General features: G+C 33.1%; 2 protein-coding genes across 3 annotated transcripts; both read left to right on the top strand.

The window, feature by feature from the left end:
* Window positions 1-11864: 11864 nt before the first annotated feature.
* LOC102579484 (protein SGT1 homolog A-like) lies at window positions 11865-15827 on the top strand. 2 transcript variants are annotated; one of them, XM_015314729.1, is made up of 11 exons: window positions 11865-12138; window positions 12310-12379; window positions 13116-13240; window positions 13482-13647; window positions 13812-13908; window positions 13998-14063; window positions 14277-14415; window positions 14635-14714; window positions 14809-14913; window positions 15190-15345; window positions 15703-15827. In XM_015314729.1, exons 1-10 carry the CDS (start codon window positions 11979-11981, stop codon window positions 15295-15297), a joined length of 1116 nt encoding a protein of 371 aa, XP_015170215.1. In that variant the 5' UTR covers window positions 11865-11978; the 3' UTR covers window positions 15298-15345; window positions 15703-15827. The 2 variants fall into 2 exon arrangements, with proteins under 2 accessions (XP_015170215.1, XP_006360190.1); XM_006360128.2 differs by lacking the exon at window positions 15703-15827 and having other exon boundaries at window positions 15190-15566.
* Window positions 15828-17603: 1776 nt separating this feature from the next.
* Window positions 17604-20494, top strand: LOC102579160 (reticulon-like protein B2). The gene is made up of 5 exons (XM_006360127.2): window positions 17604-18008; window positions 19299-19479; window positions 19557-19698; window positions 19838-19907; window positions 20022-20494. The coding sequence occupies exons 1-5, from the start codon at window positions 17807-17809 to the stop codon at window positions 20186-20188; spliced, it is 762 nt and encodes a 253-aa protein (XP_006360189.1). The 5' UTR covers window positions 17604-17806; the 3' UTR covers window positions 20189-20494.

Raw genomic sequence — 20494 nt, 5'->3', positions numbered from 1 at the left:
AAAGTGAGGACATCGATGATAATATCAAACATCATATTAGTGCAGCGTGAATGAAGTGATGCAAGCCTCCAGAGTCTTGTATGATGATTGTTAGAGAAAACTTACAAGATAACAAAAATACAAGATTACAATTGAAAATAAATATGAAGAAAATAAATCTCTTCAAGCTGAGGCGCGTATATCTCGCTCTCTTTAAGGAGATTCAAGCCCACTGCAGCAAATGTTTTCACCGGTCCAGCAGTAGTCCTTCTTGACTTGTCCCCTCCAAGATACAACAACCTAATCACAAAATATAACTCAACAACTCTGGACAAGAGTTGAGTCCAAAGCTCCACAAAAAGAACACCTCCCTCAACTAATAAAAACTCTCTTTTTTACTAACTCTTTCACTCTATATTTTTCTTATATGTTGTGTGTAACAAACCAAATGAAGACCACCACTATTTATAGTACAAGAAGTCTTCCTAAAAATGAATAGGAAGATAATGGGGTAGTAAATAGTGAAGATAAATGGCCTAAAGGTTACATAGGTTACAAAGAATAATGGAGGAGTAACGAAAAGAATTAGTGGTCATAGTGGACCACCTTCTGCCACTAACGGCAACCTCAAGTTGAACGTTTTGTAACCACCAAATAATGAGCAATAAAACACATGCACACTGAGTAACCAAAGTGAGTAATTAGGCATAAGAAAAGTCCACTAACGGACAACAAAAGAAATGCCATAATTTCCAACATTCTCTGCACATTCACTAAGGCTGAAATGCAATTAAGCCTAGGACACAATTATGAGACTATTTTAATAATAAATAAATATTAAGATGCTCAAAAAGACCAACAATTCCCCACTCATTTTAATATTAATCAAGAGAGTCTATCAGCTGAAGGAAGACTACTATGCATAATGAAGGTGTGCTCTGCATTGAACCTCCACTTAGTGAAACGGTAACTTTTTACTCCAGAGTCGTAGTGGTCTCAGACTTGAACTATGACTGCTTAAGGGAAATAAAATATCACTGCTCACACATAATAATCAAGGTGTTGACATGAGTTTTAAAGCCAGCACGTTATGGCCATGTGCTATCCCGGTTTCATGAGTGCTTTTGAGAATAAGCCCAATTCTCATAGGAAGCGACCTACTTCCACACATCACATAGGTGAAATCTGTCGAGAGTGCTCCTATAAGCTTAACACTCCACTCATACGGGTTACAAATATTCATTAAGAGTTTTATCAACTCAACCTTCACAAACTACATAAAACAATGCACTCACATCATAGGAAGGGAAATAAAAAGATAGTGCACTTTTCACAACAAGTCATCATATGATTAGTTTTTCCCTTTGAACCTGGTTATAGGATCTCTAGTCCCCAGGTTGGGTTTTTTCTATATATGACTCAAGGATTTGTAGGCTTCAATCTCATCCCCTTCGATGTGCTCCAGACCTTTTCTCTTGCTAAGGCCTTAGTAAGAGGATCTGCAAGATTATCACAGGATTTGACATAATCAATATTAATGGTACCATTTGTCAAATATGATCTTACATTACTGTGTTTCCTCCTTATAGGTCTGGATTTACCATTGTAATAACGGTTTTGAACTCTACCAATCGCAACGATGCTATCACAAAGAATTAAAATAAGAGGAATTGGTTTTTCAAAATAAGGTATTTGAAATAATAAATCTCTTAACCAATTCGCTTCCTCACTAGCTGAAGCTAAAGCAATTAGTTCAGCCTCCATGGTAGAGTTAGCAATTATCGTTTGCTTTTTTGATCTCCAACAAACAGCACCACCACCTAAAGTAAAGACACAACCAGTGGTAGAACATGAATCACCTGATAAAGTGTTCCAATCTGCATCACAAAAGCCTTCAAGTACAGCAGGATATTTTTTATAGAACAAACCACAATTTTTCGTTCCAATTAAATATCTCATAACTCTTGTTACAGCATGCCAATGTTCATTACCTGGCTTGCTTGTAAACCTGCCAAGTACTCCTACTGCATATGCAATATCAGGCCTAGTACAATCAGTCACATACCTCAAACTTCCGATTATGCTAGCATATTCCTTTTGACTTATTACATCATTTTCACTTTCAACAGGAAATAAGTGAACACTTGAATCAAAAGGAATAGCAACATGCTTGCAATCAAGAAAGCTATATTTTTTCAAAATTCTCTCAACATAATGTGACTGGTTAAGGAAAATTCCATCACATGTTCTTGTAATTTTTATTCCAAGAATAACATTTGCCTCACCAAGATCTTTCATATCAAAATGGCTTCTAAGAATATTCTTAGCTTCATCAATAACATTCATGTTAGAGCCAAAGATCAACAAATCATCAACATATAGACAAATAATCACATGTGAATTATTCCAAGACTTATGATATATGCACTTATCACACTCATTTGTTTTAAAACCATTCTCAATCATGCAGGAATCAAACTTTTCATGCCATTGCTTAGGTGCCTGTTTCAAACCATATAGGGATTTAGTAAGTTTACATACTTTGCTTTCTTGGCCTGCTTCAACAAAAGACTCGGGTTGATCCATATAAATTTCCTCATTTAGGTCTCCATTTAAAAAAGCAGTTTTTACATCCATTTGATGAATTTGATATATAAAAATGCCAGCCATAGCAATTAAAAGTCTTATAGATGTAATTCTTGTTATCGGAGAAAAAGTATCAAAAAATTCTAGGCCTTCTAGTTGTTTAAAACCTTTTACAACTAGCCTAGCCTTATATTTATCAATAGATCCATCCGGTTTCAACTTTTTTCTTAAGACCCATTTGCAACCAATAGTTTTACAACCCGGTGGTAAATCAACTAACTTCCAAGTTTTATTAGAAATTAGTGATTCCATTTCATCATTTACAGCCTCTTTCCAAAAAATAGAATCATGTGAAGATAATGCTTCTTTCAAAGTAAGAGGGTCATCTCCAACATTAAACACATAAAAGTCAGGGCCAAAATCTTTTTCTACTCTAGTTCTTTTACTTCTTCTTAACTCAAAATCATCAACTTCTTTATTTTTCAAAGTAGAAGTAGAAGAACTAGGTAGTGACAAAATATTTTGTTCAATCCTTTGACCCCACTATTTTTAGAATCAAAAGGAAATTTATTCTCATGAAAAATAGCATCACCCGATTCTATCACAATTTTATCTTCAAGATTAAAAAATCTATAGGCTGTACTATTTGAAGCATAACCAAGAAAAGCACAAGTAGTAACTTTCTTACCCAACTTTGTAATCTTGGGATCCATTAGCCTCACAAAGGCTAGACAACCCCAAAGTCTTAGATATCCCAAACTTGGCTTGTAACCTTTCCACAATTCAAAAGGTGTCATTTAGACTTTTTATGAGGCACACGATTCAACACATAACAAGAAGTGGAAATAGCTTCACCCCAAAAATTTAAAGGTGCATGTGACTCAATAAGCATGGCATTTGTCAATTCAACCAAAGTTCTATTTTTCCTTTCCGCTACTCCTTTAGATGAATGAGAGTAAGGAGGAGTAGTTTCATGAATTATTTTCAATGATTTAACAAAAGAATTAAACTCATTTGACTCATATTCACGGCCTCTATCACTTCTAATTCTTTTTATTTTTCTTCCAAACTGATTTTCAACTTCATGGAGATAAACTTTAAAGTTTTCAAAAGCATCACTTTTATTTTTCATCAAGTAAACATATGTAAACTTAGAAAAATCATCAATGAAAGTGATAAAATATCTATTACCTCCACGAGTTAAAATTCCACCAAGTTCACAAATATCAGTATGAACTAATTCTAACAAATCAGTTTTTCTTTCAACTTGAAAATGAGGCCTTTTAGTGATCTTGGCTTTACTACAAGCCTCACACTTTTCAAAATTCTTTTTAATCATTGGAATTAATCCTAAACTACTCATGATTCCAACATAACGGTCATTAATATGACACAAACGAGCATGCCAAAAATTGTTAGAAGAAAGCATGTAAACATAAGTAGAAGTTTTATTCATTTCAACATTCAATTTGAACATCCCATCACATGCATACCCCTTCCCCACAAAAATACCCTTCTTCACTATTACATATCGATCAGATTCAATAATCTGTTTAAAGCCTACTTTATTATGAAGAAAACTAGACATCAATTTTTTCCTCATAGAAGGAGTATAAAGTACATTTTTCAAAGTTAATACCCTTCCAGAAGTAAAACACAATTCGACATCTCCCTTTCCAAGCACTTGAGTAGTGTGAGCATCACCAAGCATGATGGTTTTGGACTCCTCAAAATGAGTACATTTCTTAATCCAGTCTTTGTCATAACAGACATAACAATTTGCACCAGAATCTGCCCACCATCCATCAACATTCTCAACCATGTTTATGTCGGTAATCACTGCCACAAAAGGTTCTTCGGTAACGTTTTCCTGAGGGTTAGGACCACGTTTCCGGAATCTGCAAAATCGAGCAATATGCCCACTCTTGCCACAAACAAAGGATGGCTCATTGTCTTGAACTTGTTGATTTTGTGCTTGGATATTTTCACCATTATTTTTCTTGGGAGGTCTACCATTATTTTTCTTGATTTTTTTCTTCTTAGGCTTCAAAGAAGTATTTTTGTGAGTTTCAGGAGTAGCATTATTTAAAGTAATTAATTTTACCTTCGTTGTGATGTTGCTCTCTTCTGTTTGTAAAAGTGCATCTTTATCTCTAGCCTCTTCTTCCATGCGGATTTTTCATTATCAAGGTTTCAAGGGAGGTTTCCTTTTGTTTGTGGCGCATAGTTTTTTTGAAATTCCTTCCAAGAAGGTGGAAGCTTATCTACTATGCCACAAACAATAAGGTTATCTCCAATTTTTACCTCCTCGGACCTTAGCTCTCCAACAATCATTATAAAGTCTTGAGCTTGGTCTACCACTGATTTGTTGTCCACCATTTGGAAACGAAAAAATCTACTGGCCGCATATTATTTTCGCTCGTGCCTCTTCGGTGTCATACTTACTCTGCAATGCTTTCCAAATTTTCTTTGCACTAGAGTAAGTTCTATCATAATACTTTTCAAATTTTCTTTGCACTAGAGTAAGTTCTATCATAATAATCATAAAAATTATCAGATAGACAATTAAGAATATAATACCGGCACTTATAGGAATCACCATCGTACTTTTCCACTTTCTCTAGATGAGAAATAGTTTCATCATCATTCATAGAGGTGATCTCTACTTTATTAGGATTCTTCTCAGTTAACACATAAGAAACATTGAGAAGACTAAAGTAGAAAAGTGTTTTACCCTTCCATCTCTTAAAATGGTTACCATTGAATTAAAATGGCTTGTTAAGGTCTCCCATCTTGACATCCGCGGTTTTTTCAATTGTAGCCATGGTGAATCTCCTTAAAATTGTTAGAGAAAACTTATAAGATAACAAAAATACAAGATTACAATTGAAAATAAATATGAAGAAAATAAATCTCTTCAGGCTGAGGCGCGAATATCTCGCTCTCTTTAAGGAGATTCAAGCCCACTGCAGCAAATGTTTTCATCGGTCCAGCAGTAGTCCTTCTTGACTTGTCCCCTCCAGGATACAACAGCCTAATCACAAAATATAAATCAACAACTCTGGACAAGAGTTGAGTCCAAAGCTCCACAAAAAGAACACCTCCCTTCAACTAATAAGAACTCTCTTTTTTACTAACTCTTTCACTCTATATTTTTCTTATATGTTGTGTGTAACAATCCAAATGAAGACCACCACTATTTATAGTACAAGAAGTTTTCCTAAAAATGAATAGGAAGATAATGGGGTAGTAAATAGTGAAGATAAATGGCCTAAAGGCTACATAGGTTACAAAGAATAATGGAGGAGTAATGAAAAGAATTAGTGGTCATAGTAGACCACCTTCTGCCACTAACGGCAACCTCAAGTTGAACGTTTTGTAACCACCAAATAATGAGCAATAAAACACAGGCACAGTGAGTAACCAAAGTGAGTAATTAGGCATAAGAAAAGTCCACTAACGGACAACAAAAGAAATGTCATAATTTCCAACGTTCTCTGCACATTCACTAAGGCTGAAATGCAATTAAGCCTAGGACACAATTATGAGACTATTTTAATAATAAATAAATATTAAAATGCTCAAAAAGACCAACAAAAATGTATCACCAAAATTTAAAGTTACGTTCTGCAAAGTGGTGGTTAGACCGACTTTGTTGTATGAGGTGGAATGCTAGCTAGTCAAAAATCCATATTGAAGAAATGAGGATGCTGAGGTGGATGTGTGAGTGTACTAGATTCAATAAGATTATGAATTATGAAGATATCTTAGATAAAGTGGAAGTGACCTCTATTGTGGAAAAGATGAGAAAAGCGAGATTGAAATGATTTAGACATGTGAAGAGCAAATGTGCATGCATCCTAGTGAAGAGGTGCGAGGTGTTGGATATAATAGGTATAAGCAGAGGTAGAGGTAGGGTGAAGAAGTATTTGAAAGAGGTTATTAGGCAAGACATGTTGCAGCTTAAGATTGTCAAGGACATGACTATAGATAGAACGGTGTAGAGAACGTGTATTAGGGTAGAATGTTAATAGGTACTAGAGTACGTGTTGTCTTGCTTTTCAAGGGTTTAAGTTTGTTGGTGTTTGTCATTGTATAAGTCGTATTCTTGTAATCCTTTCTTTTGATATCACTGTAGACATTGAAATTTTGTGGGACTCTACAAGATGTGTTCAATTCGAGTTGGGACTCTACTAATTGTGTTCAACTCAAATTATGATTCTTGGAGGCTACTCAACCTTAAACCCTAGTTTATGCCTATATAAAGGGTACTAAATTCCCTTAAAAGGCGATCTCAAAAATTCCATAAAGAGATCAAGATCTCGATATATTCCACAAAAGACATGGAATATTCTTATAGAGGTCAAATCTAAATCATCCTAATTCGAGAAATACGGCACTAATGGCCCTCGAATCATGGATAAATCTTAGGAGAGGAGAATCAAGGGAGGAACAGAATTGTACCCGCTATCTTGATGAATAAAATTATGTTTCTTCAAATTTTATTTGTGTGGTTTATTTATTTTCTATATGTTTAAAATTTGTTGTAAACAAATTGGCACGCCCAGTGGGACCAAATCTGCCCTTCATCTCTTCTCTCTTAAATCAAATCTGAAAATTTGAAGTTGCAAAGGTGGAAGAATGAGTACTTCAAGCCTCGTCTTTAAGTTTCATCAAGTCTACACTCCGACAAGCCTTGAAGCAGGGTCATTTGTAGACATTGAAATTTTGTGGGACTCTACAAGATGTGTTCAATTCGAGTTGGGACTCTACTAATTGTGTTCAACTCAAACTATGATTCTTGGAGGCTACTCAACCTTAAACCCTAATTTATACCTATATAAAGGGTACTAAATTCTCTTAAAAGGCGATCTCAAAAATTCCATATAGAGATCAAGACCTCGATATATTCCACAAAAGACATGGAATATTCTTATAGAGGTCAAATCTAAATCATCCTAATTCGAGAAATACGGCACTAACGGCCCTCGAATCATGGATAAATCTTAGGAGAGGAGAATCAAGGGAGGAACAGAATTGTACCCGCTATCTTGATGAATAAAATTATGTTTCTTCAAATTTTATTTGTGTGGTTTATTTATTTCCATATGTTTAAAATTTGTTGCAAACAATCACAATTTGTTATGTATTGTGTTTCACTTATCACAATCTTTTGTAGTTGTTGTTATTGTTTGTTTTTTTTATAGGTTTTTGCACTGTTTCTCTTAATAGTTTTTTGTAGTTTCTTCATTGTTATCTTCTTTTTAATTCTTGAATTTGTTGTACTTGAATCAAAGATCTCCAAAAATAATCTTTCTATATTTACGGAATAGTGATAATGTGTACATTTATAGTTCACTAGTATCTATTATCTACCTTTTTAAACTCATACTTATGAAATTCCATTGATATATTATTGTTGGTATTGTTGTAAGATGTGTTTATAGAAGAAACAATAATATTGATAAAAGAGCTTTTTTATTGAAGTCAAAAGAGCAAAACCTAGAATGATCAATGAAGTATCAGAAATTGATTGCTTTTATATTTTAAAATCTAAAAGAGGAAAATGACAAGGTGGGGGACCTTTGATAGGAAGCTGTCAATATGGACAGACAGTAGTACTCCAGGAAGACTTTGAAAAGTAAACAAGAAGGGAAATGCCGACATTCTTTTGAAAAGATTATTATATGAAGGAACCTTTAAATATATATATATACTATATATTATAATTCAACCATTTATGTGAACATATAAAAGTAGTTATGAAGCTAAAGTATTCATCACTCATCTGGCAAGTGAGCAGAGTAGAAATTTCGTATAGTAAAAATAATAGGTTTTTTAATATACTGTTAATTATTTATTTATTAGATCTTCAATAACTTCTTGTTGACATAATATATAACTGTGTCATTTAATTTATTTTTTGTTGACATTTATACTCTTAAATTTTGAGTGTGTACAAGTAAAACTTAAACTTGTATAAAATGAACGAGTAGGCATATATGTCCTTCAAGTCATACATACTGTCTTACATGTATTATGACGCGTAAGATGTATGTGTCTACTTATTTAATTTTAATTTATACAAATTTAAATGCTTATTTATGCACATCAAAATTGAAGGGCATAATAAATTCGAATTAAAAGATACAGTTATATATTATGTCATTTTTAATTGTGAAAGAAAGATACTCCATGGGTTCTTAATTACTTGTCAACTTTTTAATTGACACACCTATTAAGAAAACAATAATTGACATACTGAATTTAACATTTTACTCTTATTAAATATGAAGTGGATGAATTAAAAATTTAAGATTTTCAAAAAGTTCTATCTTTTTCAAATTTAATTAACTAAGGATACAATAGGTAAAAAAATAATTGTTAACAAATAAAAAGAGATAAATAAAAAAGTAAAAATTGAGCAAGCAATTAAGCACTTACTCATAAGTCATAAGTTGGTGTATCGCATAATTTTCAACTAATCCTAATTCTAGCTAGCACGTTGGAATTGGAGCAACAATTGAAGGCTTAATGTGGTGTTTGTTAGGAATCTTTTTTTTTCTTTTTGGGTCAGTGTGAACCAATTAGCTTTAGTGTTTGCTACAATTGGTACGTGTGAACGTAGCTTAATTGATTGAGATTAGGTGCTAGATGTCATCATTATAAGAAACAAAATACAAACCCTATTATATCATTTGTGAATGTGTTCTCGATTCATAACATAATTCTAACTGAATCTTCTGTTTCACCCTATTATCTTTTTAATTTCAAAATTAAGTTTCAATTAAATCTATATCCAAACAATTTTTTTTTAAAAAAAAAATTACATCCACTAGGAGAAAGAATTACGAATCAAATTCACACCAACAAAATAAAAGTAGAAGTAATCAACCAATTGACCTATTAAGATCTCGAAAACACTTTAATAAGTAGTCTCTCTTTTCATTTGAGGTTGTTTGGTTGAAAACCTAAAAAATAATGTTAAAAATGATGTATTAGTAATGCTGATCATATTTCTTATATTGTATTTAGTTATGTGAAATAAAAATAACATGCATTACATAACTTCTAATGGAAATTACTTCTTTACAAAAATATTCTTCACAAATATAATGACAAGAATGTGAAAAAGGGTTTTAATGAACAACTGTATCTTTAACCATGTTAATGCATGTATTAAAACTTTTTATATTACTAATACCATAGATTTTTATGTATTAGTTATACATAAATTTAAAAGGTAAAACAAATAAAATATGAGAAAAGACATAAAGTTACATCTGAAGTTGTCCCGAATTTTCAAAAAGACACCTAAACTATGCAAGCGTCTTATTACCCCCCTAAACAATCCTGAACTGATATTATTACATTATTTTTTGTCCACCTGGCATGGAGAGTGCATGTGTATGCACTCTCTTAAAGAGCGTGAACAAATTTAAAAAACGAATATAATTTTATTTTTACAAGTATATTGCTATAAAATATATTTTCTTGTTTTTCTTATTATTTTAAATTTTTTTCCTTATTTTTTTTTTCTTTTTCTTTCTTCCTTCTTCTTCAAAAATTCATTGTCATCTTCATTGTAGCTTCTCACTTTCAATGTCACTCTTTACCGCAACTCCGCCTCCCCTTTTTACTACTATTAGTTTAACTTTCTTCAATTTTAAAATTATATCTAAACATTTATTACATTTCGAACAATTGATAAACCCATTAGATTTCAAGATGATTAGTAGGTATTATTTAGTTATTTTATCCAAATTCAATTAAACTTTTTAAATTTTTGGAGAATTCTGATTCTTTTAAAATTATCATTTCTAGTTTTGAAGTTATATGAAAATGAGATAAATTAATTGATGATACCTTCAAAATTTTGATTTTTCTTAGAAAAATAATTAGTTTTGTTATCAATAACTCAACAAAGTCTAGAAAATAGTATAATTTTGAAAAGAAATTAATTTGACCAAAGAAGAAGAAGAAGAAGAAAGAAAGAAAATGGAGGGGCTCAACTTGACGTGGGTGAGGTGAGGTGAGGGTAGGAGGTGAAGAAGAAAGAAAGAAAGAAAGAAAATGAAGGGAGGGATAGCTTGAAAGCAGGTGTGGAAGATGAAGCAGAATATAAAATGAAATTAAAATTAAAGTAATAAAATTAAAATAAATCAAAAAGTAAGAGAGAGAAATAAAGAAAAACGTATATAAAAGAATTATATTTCAAATTAAATTAACACGTGTCACACAATGATTAGTGTGTGATGACATTTGCCATTTAAAATTTGGAATTGATCGAAAAATGATGTAATAATATATGTTTGAAATTGTTTAGGGGGGTAATAGGACGCCCGCATAGTTAAGATGTCTTTTTGAAAATTCAGACAACTTCAGGTGTCACTTTATGTCTTTTCTCATAAAATATTAATAATACACAAAACTAATGCTCCCTTTGTCCCAATTTAGGTGACACTTTTCATTTTTTGAGAGTCAGACAGTTTAAGTTTGATCGGAAATTTGCACATGGAATTTTCAATTCTTTTGCAATGAAATTTATATATTTTTAGACTACGTAAAAAATATTATAAGTCACAATAATTGATATTCAAAATATTTAAAAGATTTATGAAAAACTTACTATTAAATATAAACTTGTTTAAATCTCGAAATTCAAAAAGTGTCATATAAAATATGAAAGAGGAAGTACATACGTAATTTTTTCTAAGGGAAAATTGTTTGAAATAACAAACTATTAATTCAAATTAAATGCGTTTATTTTAATTGTTATTCACAACAAACATCCCATTTTTTTGCCATCTGATTCGGTATACAATTAGCCATTTTATATATTTCGGTATAAAATGCGTTTGTGTTTGTATAAAGCGAGAGAAAAATTTATATACAAATACAAATACATATATTTTCGTCCTATACACTTATAATTATATAAATACAGATCTTATTATACAAATTACAATGTATAAATGAATTTATACAAAACTGAACAATTTGTATAAAATTGAATGTTTCTAACGAATTACACAATTCAAAAGTTTCATAGCAAACATAAAATTTGCTATGAAGCTTAATTATGCAAACTATAATTATAATATAAAAATATGATTTTTATATTTGTTATTTGCGAATGTTTCTCTTTTTCTAATGCACTTTCCTAAAAGTTTCACCATTTGACTCATAGTTGAACCGATTCAATAATAGCTCAATAGACAGGACTCAGTCAAATGCTGTGAAGTTGTAATTTTTAATTACAAGTAAACGAAGACTTGAGCTGTGTACAGTCTTTAAATATTCCAATAATCATCTTTTAAAATCCCCTCCAATTCCATTCATTAATCATCCATTCCGTTCATCCCTTTTCCCTCTCTTGTCCTAGAAACTTCTTCTCATCTCAATTCTCATCCATGGCGTCCGATCTCGTAACTAAAGCTAAAGAAGCATTCATCGACGACCACTTTGAGGTCGCCGTTGACCTCTACTCTCAAGCCATTGCTATTACTTCTAATAATGCCGAGCTTTTTGCTGACCGTGCTCAGGCCAATATCAAACTCCGTAACTTCACTGGTAACTTTTTTGTTAATATGATCCCTTTGCATTCTCTTTATGTTGGTAACAAGGACAAACATAGGCATACTCTGTTTTTTTTTTTTTAAATTTTTGGTTGCGTAAACAAATGGATCTCTATGGCATGCATTTGTTCGAAGTATTTTGGTGATTGTGATTAATTTTGAGCAGAAGCTGTTGCTGATGCAAATAAGGCGATTGAGTTAGATCCGTCAATGGCAAAAGCATGTATGCGCAAGGGGTGAGTATATCAATCATTTCTATTGGTAGCTTCTGTGTGATAATGACATAATCTTGTTTAGAGTTCTCCACTGGATTTAGTTTTCTATATCTTTATTGTTTGGTGCAGGGTAGTGTTATTTTAAAAATAACTTCACGTGTTAATAGACTTAAATTGTGATTGGGATAGGATTGGAGTGAGATTTTAAAGGCATCTAGTTTTATAGAATCCCTAAATTATTTAACCAGTGGCAGAAGGAAATGTGCCTGAGTAGAGTGAATGGATTTCTATGATTATGGATCCTAATTAATGTGGTGTTGAGGTATGATGATGGTTGTTAGTATCGTTAAATTTCACATGTTATGGTCTTGTTTTCTTGAGCTGATAATGTTCAATTAGCCAAGTGCTAACTTCAAACCCGGTTGACGTCGAATTTCTAGGCCATTGTAATTCCTGGCCATATAATCATATTTGTCATTCCATGATCTGTTAGTTTATTGCATGTATAATGGCCTTCATTCTTCAATTTGGGTGCTGTAGCCTCAATTTTTACCCACAGCCAACCTTGATGAGTTCTCTTTTTTCTGTTTATTGTTGCAGTTATGATCATTGCTTTGACTGTTCTAATTTTCGGTAATTAAGTAGGAAAAGGCAGATATATCTTGTTGTGACAGCATCTAGATACCGTTGTTGGTGTTTCTTTCATTATATATCTTTTATGATGTCGTTGAATTGATTTTCCGGTTTACACTTACAGTTTGGCCTGTATGAAGCTTGAAGAGTACCAAACTGCAAAGGCAACTCTGGAAACTGGTGCTTCTTTAGCACCAGGAGAATCAAGATTCACTAGGTTAATCAAAGAATGTGATGAACACATTGAAAGTAAGGTTTTGCCTTTTGAGTTGAATTCCTGACAATTTGCACCAACACTGTCAATTCCAGAATCAAAGCATTCCATCCTTGCTGACTTGTTAATTTATTTTAATGCATATCGTATCTTCTTCAAGGACAAGATTTCTGCTTACTGTTTGATATAAACCGAAGCAGTTCTTGTCTGTAACTTATCTCGAAACTATATGAGTCTTATTATGAATAATTGGTGATGTTTGCTGACTATATTCAGAGGAAGCTGAAAAATTACCTAAGCATGCAACAGTTGAGACCACAGAAAGTGTTGTCCCTCCCACTGAATCAAAGTCATTAGATAATGTTGCTGCTGTTCCAAAAGAGACTCAACTGGCTTTCAACTTATCATATGAAGGAACACCTGCTGTCAAACCGAAGTACAGGTTATGTCAAACCCTTCGCCTTGTTAGGAGATTCAGCATTAGTTATCCCAAATATTAATCTAGAAGATATTTTTTGCTTTTTTAATATAAGAAGATGTGGTATTCTGCATAATTCTGGTTGAGTCCCCAAGAGTGTATGGAGGTCTAATATAAATTAACTGCAGGCATGAATTCTATCAGAAACCGGAGGAGGCGGTGGTAACTATATTTGCCAAGGGCATACCTGCCGAGAATGTTTCAGTTGACTTTGGCGAACAAATAGTATGTTTTGTCATTTATCTCTTTGAGATATCTTTTATTCTATAATCGACTGATGGATCATATTCTGCTTTTCCGTTGGTTTCTTTCAGCTTAGTGTTAGCATTGATATACCTGGCGAAGCTGCATACTCTTTCCAGCCTAGGTTGTTCGGTAAGGTGAGATTGAACTTAAAAGATACATCTGATATTTTCAGTACAAATGATGTCTCTAAGTAAATGATAAGATTGGTAATGTTGGTTGTTGCCTAGATTTTACACAAGTAACTCAGGTTATGTATATTGTGATGCTTTTCTTTTTTTATAGTGTCTGAAGCATCGGCAGTTTATGACACATAACCTGTGATCTGTTGGTCCTTTTCCGATATGCAGATAATACCTCAAAAATGCAAATATGAAGTTATGTCTACAAAAATTGAGATTCGACTTGCTAAAGCTGAATCTATACACTGGACATGCCTCAAGTATACTGGGGAAACTGCTGTAGTACAGAGGCCAAGTGTGTCATCAGGTACCCTTTCACATACTTCTAAACGAATTATTTCTGGCTTGCAGACAGGCTGCTGCCCCCTTCCCTTTGCTCTGTGTTCATTATCTTCATTCGTTTTAGTACATCAAGTTCTTCTCTGCAATTAAGGACAAGTTACCAATGTCTTCCTATAGGCTATACATGTTGTGTTGTTTGACATCTTCTGATGCTAAGCTTACTTTCTGTTTCTGCATTTGACAGACAGCCATAAGCCTAGCTACCCTTCCTCTAATATGATATGCAAGGATTGGGATAAACTAGAGGTTCAAATGAAAAAAGAGGTATTGATAGTTTTGGCTGGTCTCTGTTATAAATCCTTGATTGATAGCCCTCACTGTTTAGTTTTTAGTCATTTGCCGGTGGTCTGTATTCCAGGAAAAAGAAGAAAAATTGGAGGGAGATGCAGCACTGAACAAGTTTTTCCGAGATATTTACAAAGATGGCGATGATGATGCAAGAAGAGCCATGATGAAATCATTTGTAAGTGCATTGCTCGTTGAATACATAATGTTAGATTTTGTCATTATTCTAGAAAAGGGGTCTGGGAGGGACGGGGGATTTTTATGGGGACATTTGACTCGAAAAGAATGAATTAACCAAAACAAAAAGCTTTCTTGACATAGATAGTAATCTGTCTTTTAATTCCTTTTCTCCCTTTTACCGACTCACAATAAGGGGCTGCTTCAGTTCTTGCTTGCCTTTATCGCACAAGTAGAGCAAGTAAAATTTGTTTTTAATCTGTGTTCTGCCTCACAGGTGGAATCTAATGGGACTGTTCTGTCCACAAACTGGAATGAGGTTGGTACAAAGAAGGTGGAAGGAAGCCCTCCAGATGGCATGGAGTTGAAGCAATGGGAACACTAGGAAATCCAGTAACTATTTTCTTATTTTCCTTTTTGCTCTTCATTCTTGGTACTGGGTTGTCGTAGAATTTGTCCATAGTTTCTAGTGTAAGATGGGCTAATAGAATTTTGATCTATGGGATATGGCAATTTCCTTGTGAACTTCCCAGTTCGCCACATTAAGGCTTGGCTATTCTGTTCTCTAGATATACCATTTCTTGCGTTCTCCCTGCTTCTGTGTTAGCGTGTATAGCCGTAAAAACTCAACAATGAAATAAATTTTTTTTGTCATTGAGGGAGCAAAACAAGGAAGTGAAATATAATTTTATGTCATGAGGTAAAAGCATTGCATGCTCAAAAGATCATTTAATGAAATATCATCTCATTTGATATTCTAACACTCTATGAGCTGTACATTTAAAGCGTGGTCAGTGTAATATGGAATTTCGACATACTATTATCTCTTGCTTAGTCACTCGTTGTCCCTTTGTCTTATTGCATCATTTGCAGTTCGACATTAGTTAGTGAGGTGATATTGTAATTTTGGTAGAATTATAATTCTTCTGTCTGCATGTGATAATAATAATAATGGAGTAGCATCATCATAAGATGTTCCTTCACCAAGAATCCTTTCCTCTGTATAAAACAACTTTGTGCATTAAAATTAACATATGGAGTAACATACAGGGTACTCTGATATAAGTGCATTAATATTAGCCTTCATAAAAAAAAAAAGGAGAGTCTTGAGAGCATATTCAAGAAACTCCAAAATATTTGCTCCAGTGATCTTTACTTTCACCAAAATTTGGCAGGAATAAGTGAAAATATTAATGATGTTTGTAAGTGGTGTGATTAAACAAAGAAAACGTTCACACATGCCAAATTATTAGCATTTTCATTATTATTATTATAGGAAGAAAAAGACTCGGTTACGGCACAATTGACGCCGTGAAGAAAGCATTATTCCAAAGTCTCAATTCGTTCTCCCATTTATACTCGCGCAAAGTAAGTGGAATAGAGAACTTTTTTTTTTTTTTTTTAACGCAAAAGGTTATGGACAAAGTGTTTGTATCAACTATCAAGCCACTATGTATGCCAAAACAGATACATGTGATGAAAAAACGGGGAGTGATTATAAGGTGGAGAATAAAACCTTCCCCAATAAAGTGAGAGTCCTAATACTTAACTAACTGAGTTACTAAGATACTCAATCCATTTAGTATGACAATTTTATTATATCAGACTTTGAATATAGTAAACTTAATGCTTTAAAATATATATTGATAAATGATTATAGTTAATAATAAACATACATCATGAATAAATTATTATTTTTTAAATTAAACAAATAAAAGTGAATATTTATTTTTAATATAGTAAAATTGGATAAAGTGAATATGCGTTTGTGCATACACTTTGTGAGTCTGATTTGATTGACTTATAAGCCAAAAGACATTAGAATTTCCAACTTATGACTTATTTTTATTATTTTGATTTTAAAATAAGTACTTATAAACATTTTTTTTAACTTTATTCAAATACCTCCTTACTGCTTAAAAAAAACTGACACTTAATTAGAATTAATTAACATACGTCTCAATTTATTAATAAGTTTACAGCGTAAACATTAGGTGGGAATAAGTATTCACAAACATATCTTCCTTTCCATTCAATTGATAAATTGCAGAAATCCCATCTTTTAGTTTACTTATTATCATTATCCCTTATAAGTTTTACAAATCTCCAAAATCTCTCATTTTTGCGCATCAGATTAGTGTATCCCGCGTATCAGATAATGTATCATGTATAAAATGTACATCAGATTAGTGTATCTCACGCATCAGATAGTGTATCATGTATAAAATGTAATGTATCTTACTTAACGATTAATGTATCTCGCGCATTAGATTAATGTATCAGCGCTTATATTATTGTATCCGTTTTGAGGGATTTCTGTAATTATAAACTTTTAAGGGATAAATGGTAAATTTGCCCTTATATTTACCTATAGGCTATAAATATACATTATTCTTTTCAACTCTTAAATTAAAACTAAGAAATTACTCACTCTGTCCCTAATTAGTTGTCTACTTTTGAATTGACACATCTATTAAGAAAACAATTAATGACATAACGAGTTTACTATTTTACTCATATTAATTATGAAGTGGATGAAAAGTTCTATATTTTTTAAAGTAATTAATCATTTAATTAAGAGTATAATAGGTAAAAAAATTTTATCCTTTCTTGATTTATTAAAATGAACAAGTAAATAGGAACATATAGGGTTTTTTTTTCCTACCATCCCAACAAAAATGTCCAATCAATTTTCTCGAAACACAAAAAGATAATTTCCGTTCTTTGATTTGCGTTATTTACGAGCCAGTTGGTTCGGTAGCAAGCCTTAGGCTCGGAGCTCTCTTATTTAAGGTGTTTTGATATTTCATCATTCCCACTCGAATTCAAGCGACAGGAAAATCTCTCGCACCCATTGCCGGCGGCGAACCGTTCTGAGATCGGAGGTCAACGCGATGGCTGATCACGCCGGCGAGAACGACTCATTTGTTGATTCGGTAATGGACAAGGTCAACGATAAGTTGCACAGCCACGATTCTTCGTCGGATTCTGATGACGACAAGGGTAAAAGATCGCCGGTTAACGCTGTTAAGACTAAGATCTACCGCCTTTTCGGTAGAGAAAAGCCCCTCCACAAGGTTCTAGGCGGTGGAAAACGTACATTACTCAAATCTCTCTCAGTATTTATTTTAAATGCAGATATATGTAGGTTATTCAGAATGTCTGTGATTTTGATTCATTTTTAAATGTATTCCAAACAAATTAATTTATCATTGGTTTACTTCCAGATTCTGAAAATAAATCTCATGTGAATATATAGGATCAATATTGCTTGTTTAAATCAAGTCGATAGCGTTTACCATATAAATCTCTTTATCTCTGAAGTTCCTATTGAATAATTTGTTTTGATTATGTGAGCGGTTTTTGTATTTTTATTTTCTTAGAATAAGTAAATTCTTTATTGAATTTATTTTTGGTTTCTCGATGTTGAACTGCTATTATCGATTTGAGTTTCATCACAGTTTGCTTCAAAATTTGGATCTTATTCCTAGGTTATTTAATTGTTAATTCGCCCCTCTCCTCGTTGTACCATTTTAGTGTTGCAAAGTGACATAAAACGTTCTTTGGTTCAAAATGGAACGGTTTTGTTTTTTAAAAGAGGTTTCCATCCACAAGAATATTTCATATATATGAACACTTTTTGCAATTTTCATTGTTGCTCATATTGGACCCTAGGAAAAACAATATAGACAAAGGATTGTAGCCACTTAAGCTTTGAATTTTCTTTAGAATAAAAGAATATATGGTATGAAATCTGACTTTCGCAACATGGATTTGTACTGGCAAAAGGAAAAGCCAAGGATGAAAGTGCAAAAACTTAAGGCGGTATATGATAGCTTCATTAAAATATCTGAGACGTATTTGAGGGCTAAGTAATTTCCTGCTGAAGAGTTGAATTTATACATGAAGAATTTGTTTGAAAAGGACGGAGCTGTTTCTTTTTAAGTTGAAGGATGGAGCTGTTTCTTTTCTGCACCTGCTTTTCTCTGTATTGGGATTGGGATCCAAGGGGATACTGCCGGAGTCTGATTCGTCCTGTGAAATATAGTGAGACTTTTGCGAAGTTACCTAGTTATTTTTTTTTTGTCTCCACTGGGATTGGAACCTAAGTCCTCATAGTTCTCAACCACTTCATTGACCTGTAAGCCCCATCCTTGGGTGCGACTTTGCGAAGTTATTAAGTTTTACATTAATGACTTGTTTATTTTGCTTTAGCTTGGAAAGCCTAACTCCTTTATCTTCTATGCTTCAGTATCTCCTGCTAGGCTCTCTAAATGTATTTGTAGAACTTCAGTGACCACCAAATCTGTGTGCTTTTACAGAAACCTTCTCTCTTTGTATTCGCTTGTTTCTGTAAATACACTAAGTATGTCCTATGAATGACAGCCGCTGACATTTTCCTATGGCGGGACAAGAAAGTTACAGCTGGCGTGCTTGGTTTTGCCACTGTTATCTGGGCGCTTTTTGAGTTGCTTGAATATCACTTGCTCACACTTGTTTGCCATATTCTAATTGTTGCTGTAGCAGTACTTTTCCTGTGGTCCAATGCATCCGCGTTCATCAACACGTATGTATATTTTACTAATCTTTACTTATTTGTCCATCTAATTTTACATGAAGATTCACATTGAAATATGTGACCAGGGCTCCACCTCAAATTCCAGAAGTTGTTCTACCTAAGGATATTGTCCTTGGTGTTGCGTCTGCATTGAGGATTGAAATCAATCGGGCCCTTGAGATCCTACGGGATATTGCATCTGGGAAAGACTTGAAGAAATTCCTTGTTGTATGTGCATCTAGCTTTATAACCAAAGTTCATAGCTTGATAGTTGTTTTAAGGCTCAAGTTTCTTCCCACTGGTTCACCTATTTGAGTTTTATGTTTCTCACAGTATTGATGTTAAATATTCGACTTTGTACATGCAGGTCATTGTTGGCTTGTGGGTAGTTTCTGTATTGGGGAATATCTGGAACTTCCTCACCTTGTTTTACATAGGTAAGTAATTAGTTTTAATTTTGCTAACTGGGACTTTCATATTTTCCAATGCTCACTGTGACCATATTTGCTTATTTGATTCTAATTTGTATCCCCCTTTTTCTCTGCATGCAGTTTTTGTATTACTGCATACTGTCCCTCTGCTCTATGAGAAGTATGAGGACAAGGTCGATGCTTTTGCTGAGAAAGCAGAGGCAGAGATCAAGAAGCATTATGCTGTTTTTGACGCCAATGTTCTTAGCAAAATTCCAAGAGGTCCACTTAAAGGCAAAAAGCAATAGAGACTAATAAGTCATGTTACTATGTTCATATTGGAGTTTTCCAGTTTTCCAGATGTTGCGACTCCCTTTGTTAGAGCCCTTTAGTTTACTGGATTTGCTTTATTACGCAATTTATATTTAATGAGTATGGCATTTTGTGAGGTAGTTTTGATTTCCACATTTAGTTTTGGCTTTCTTTCTAGTTAAATTGTGAAAGACTGCTGTATGATCTATTGGCAGTCATGGACTGCTTTGCCTTATTCAAATTGAGTTTTCAGCCCTTCTATTGAATGATGGTAAAGGAAAATACTCTAGTTGCAATTTTCA

Source organism: Solanum tuberosum, unplaced genomic scaffold, assembly GCF_000226075.1.
Source record: "Solanum tuberosum cultivar DM 1-3 516 R44 unplaced genomic scaffold, SolTub_3.0 scf00315, whole genome shotgun sequence".
Taxonomy (NCBI): Eukaryota; Viridiplantae; Streptophyta; class Magnoliopsida; order Solanales; family Solanaceae; genus Solanum; species Solanum tuberosum.
The sequence above is the reverse complement of the archived record's forward strand: the minus strand, read 5'-3'. Positions and strand labels throughout refer to the sequence as shown.

Coding starts and splice junctions, on each gene's coding strand:
- LOC102579484 (XM_015314729.1), top strand. CDS start 11,979: ATGGCGTCCGATCTCGTAACTAAAGCTAAAGAAGCATTCATCGACGAC. Junction 12,380..13,115: donor AAAGCATGTATGCGCAAGGG/GTGAGTATATCA, acceptor TTACACTTACAG/TTTGGCCTGTATGAAGCTTG. Junction 13,241..13,481: donor ATGTGATGAACACATTGAAA/GTAAGGTTTTGC, acceptor GACTATATTCAG/AGGAAGCTGAAAAATTACCT.
- LOC102579160 (XM_006360127.2), top strand. CDS start 17,807: ATGGCTGATCACGCCGGCGAGAACGACTCATTTGTTGATTCGGTAATG. Junction 18,009..19,298: donor GGTTCTAGGCGGTGGAAAAC/GTACATTACTCA, acceptor TATGAATGACAG/CCGCTGACATTTTCCTATGG. Junction 19,908..20,021: donor CCTCACCTTGTTTTACATAG/GTAAGTAATTAG, acceptor CTCTGCATGCAG/TTTTTGTATTACTGCATACT.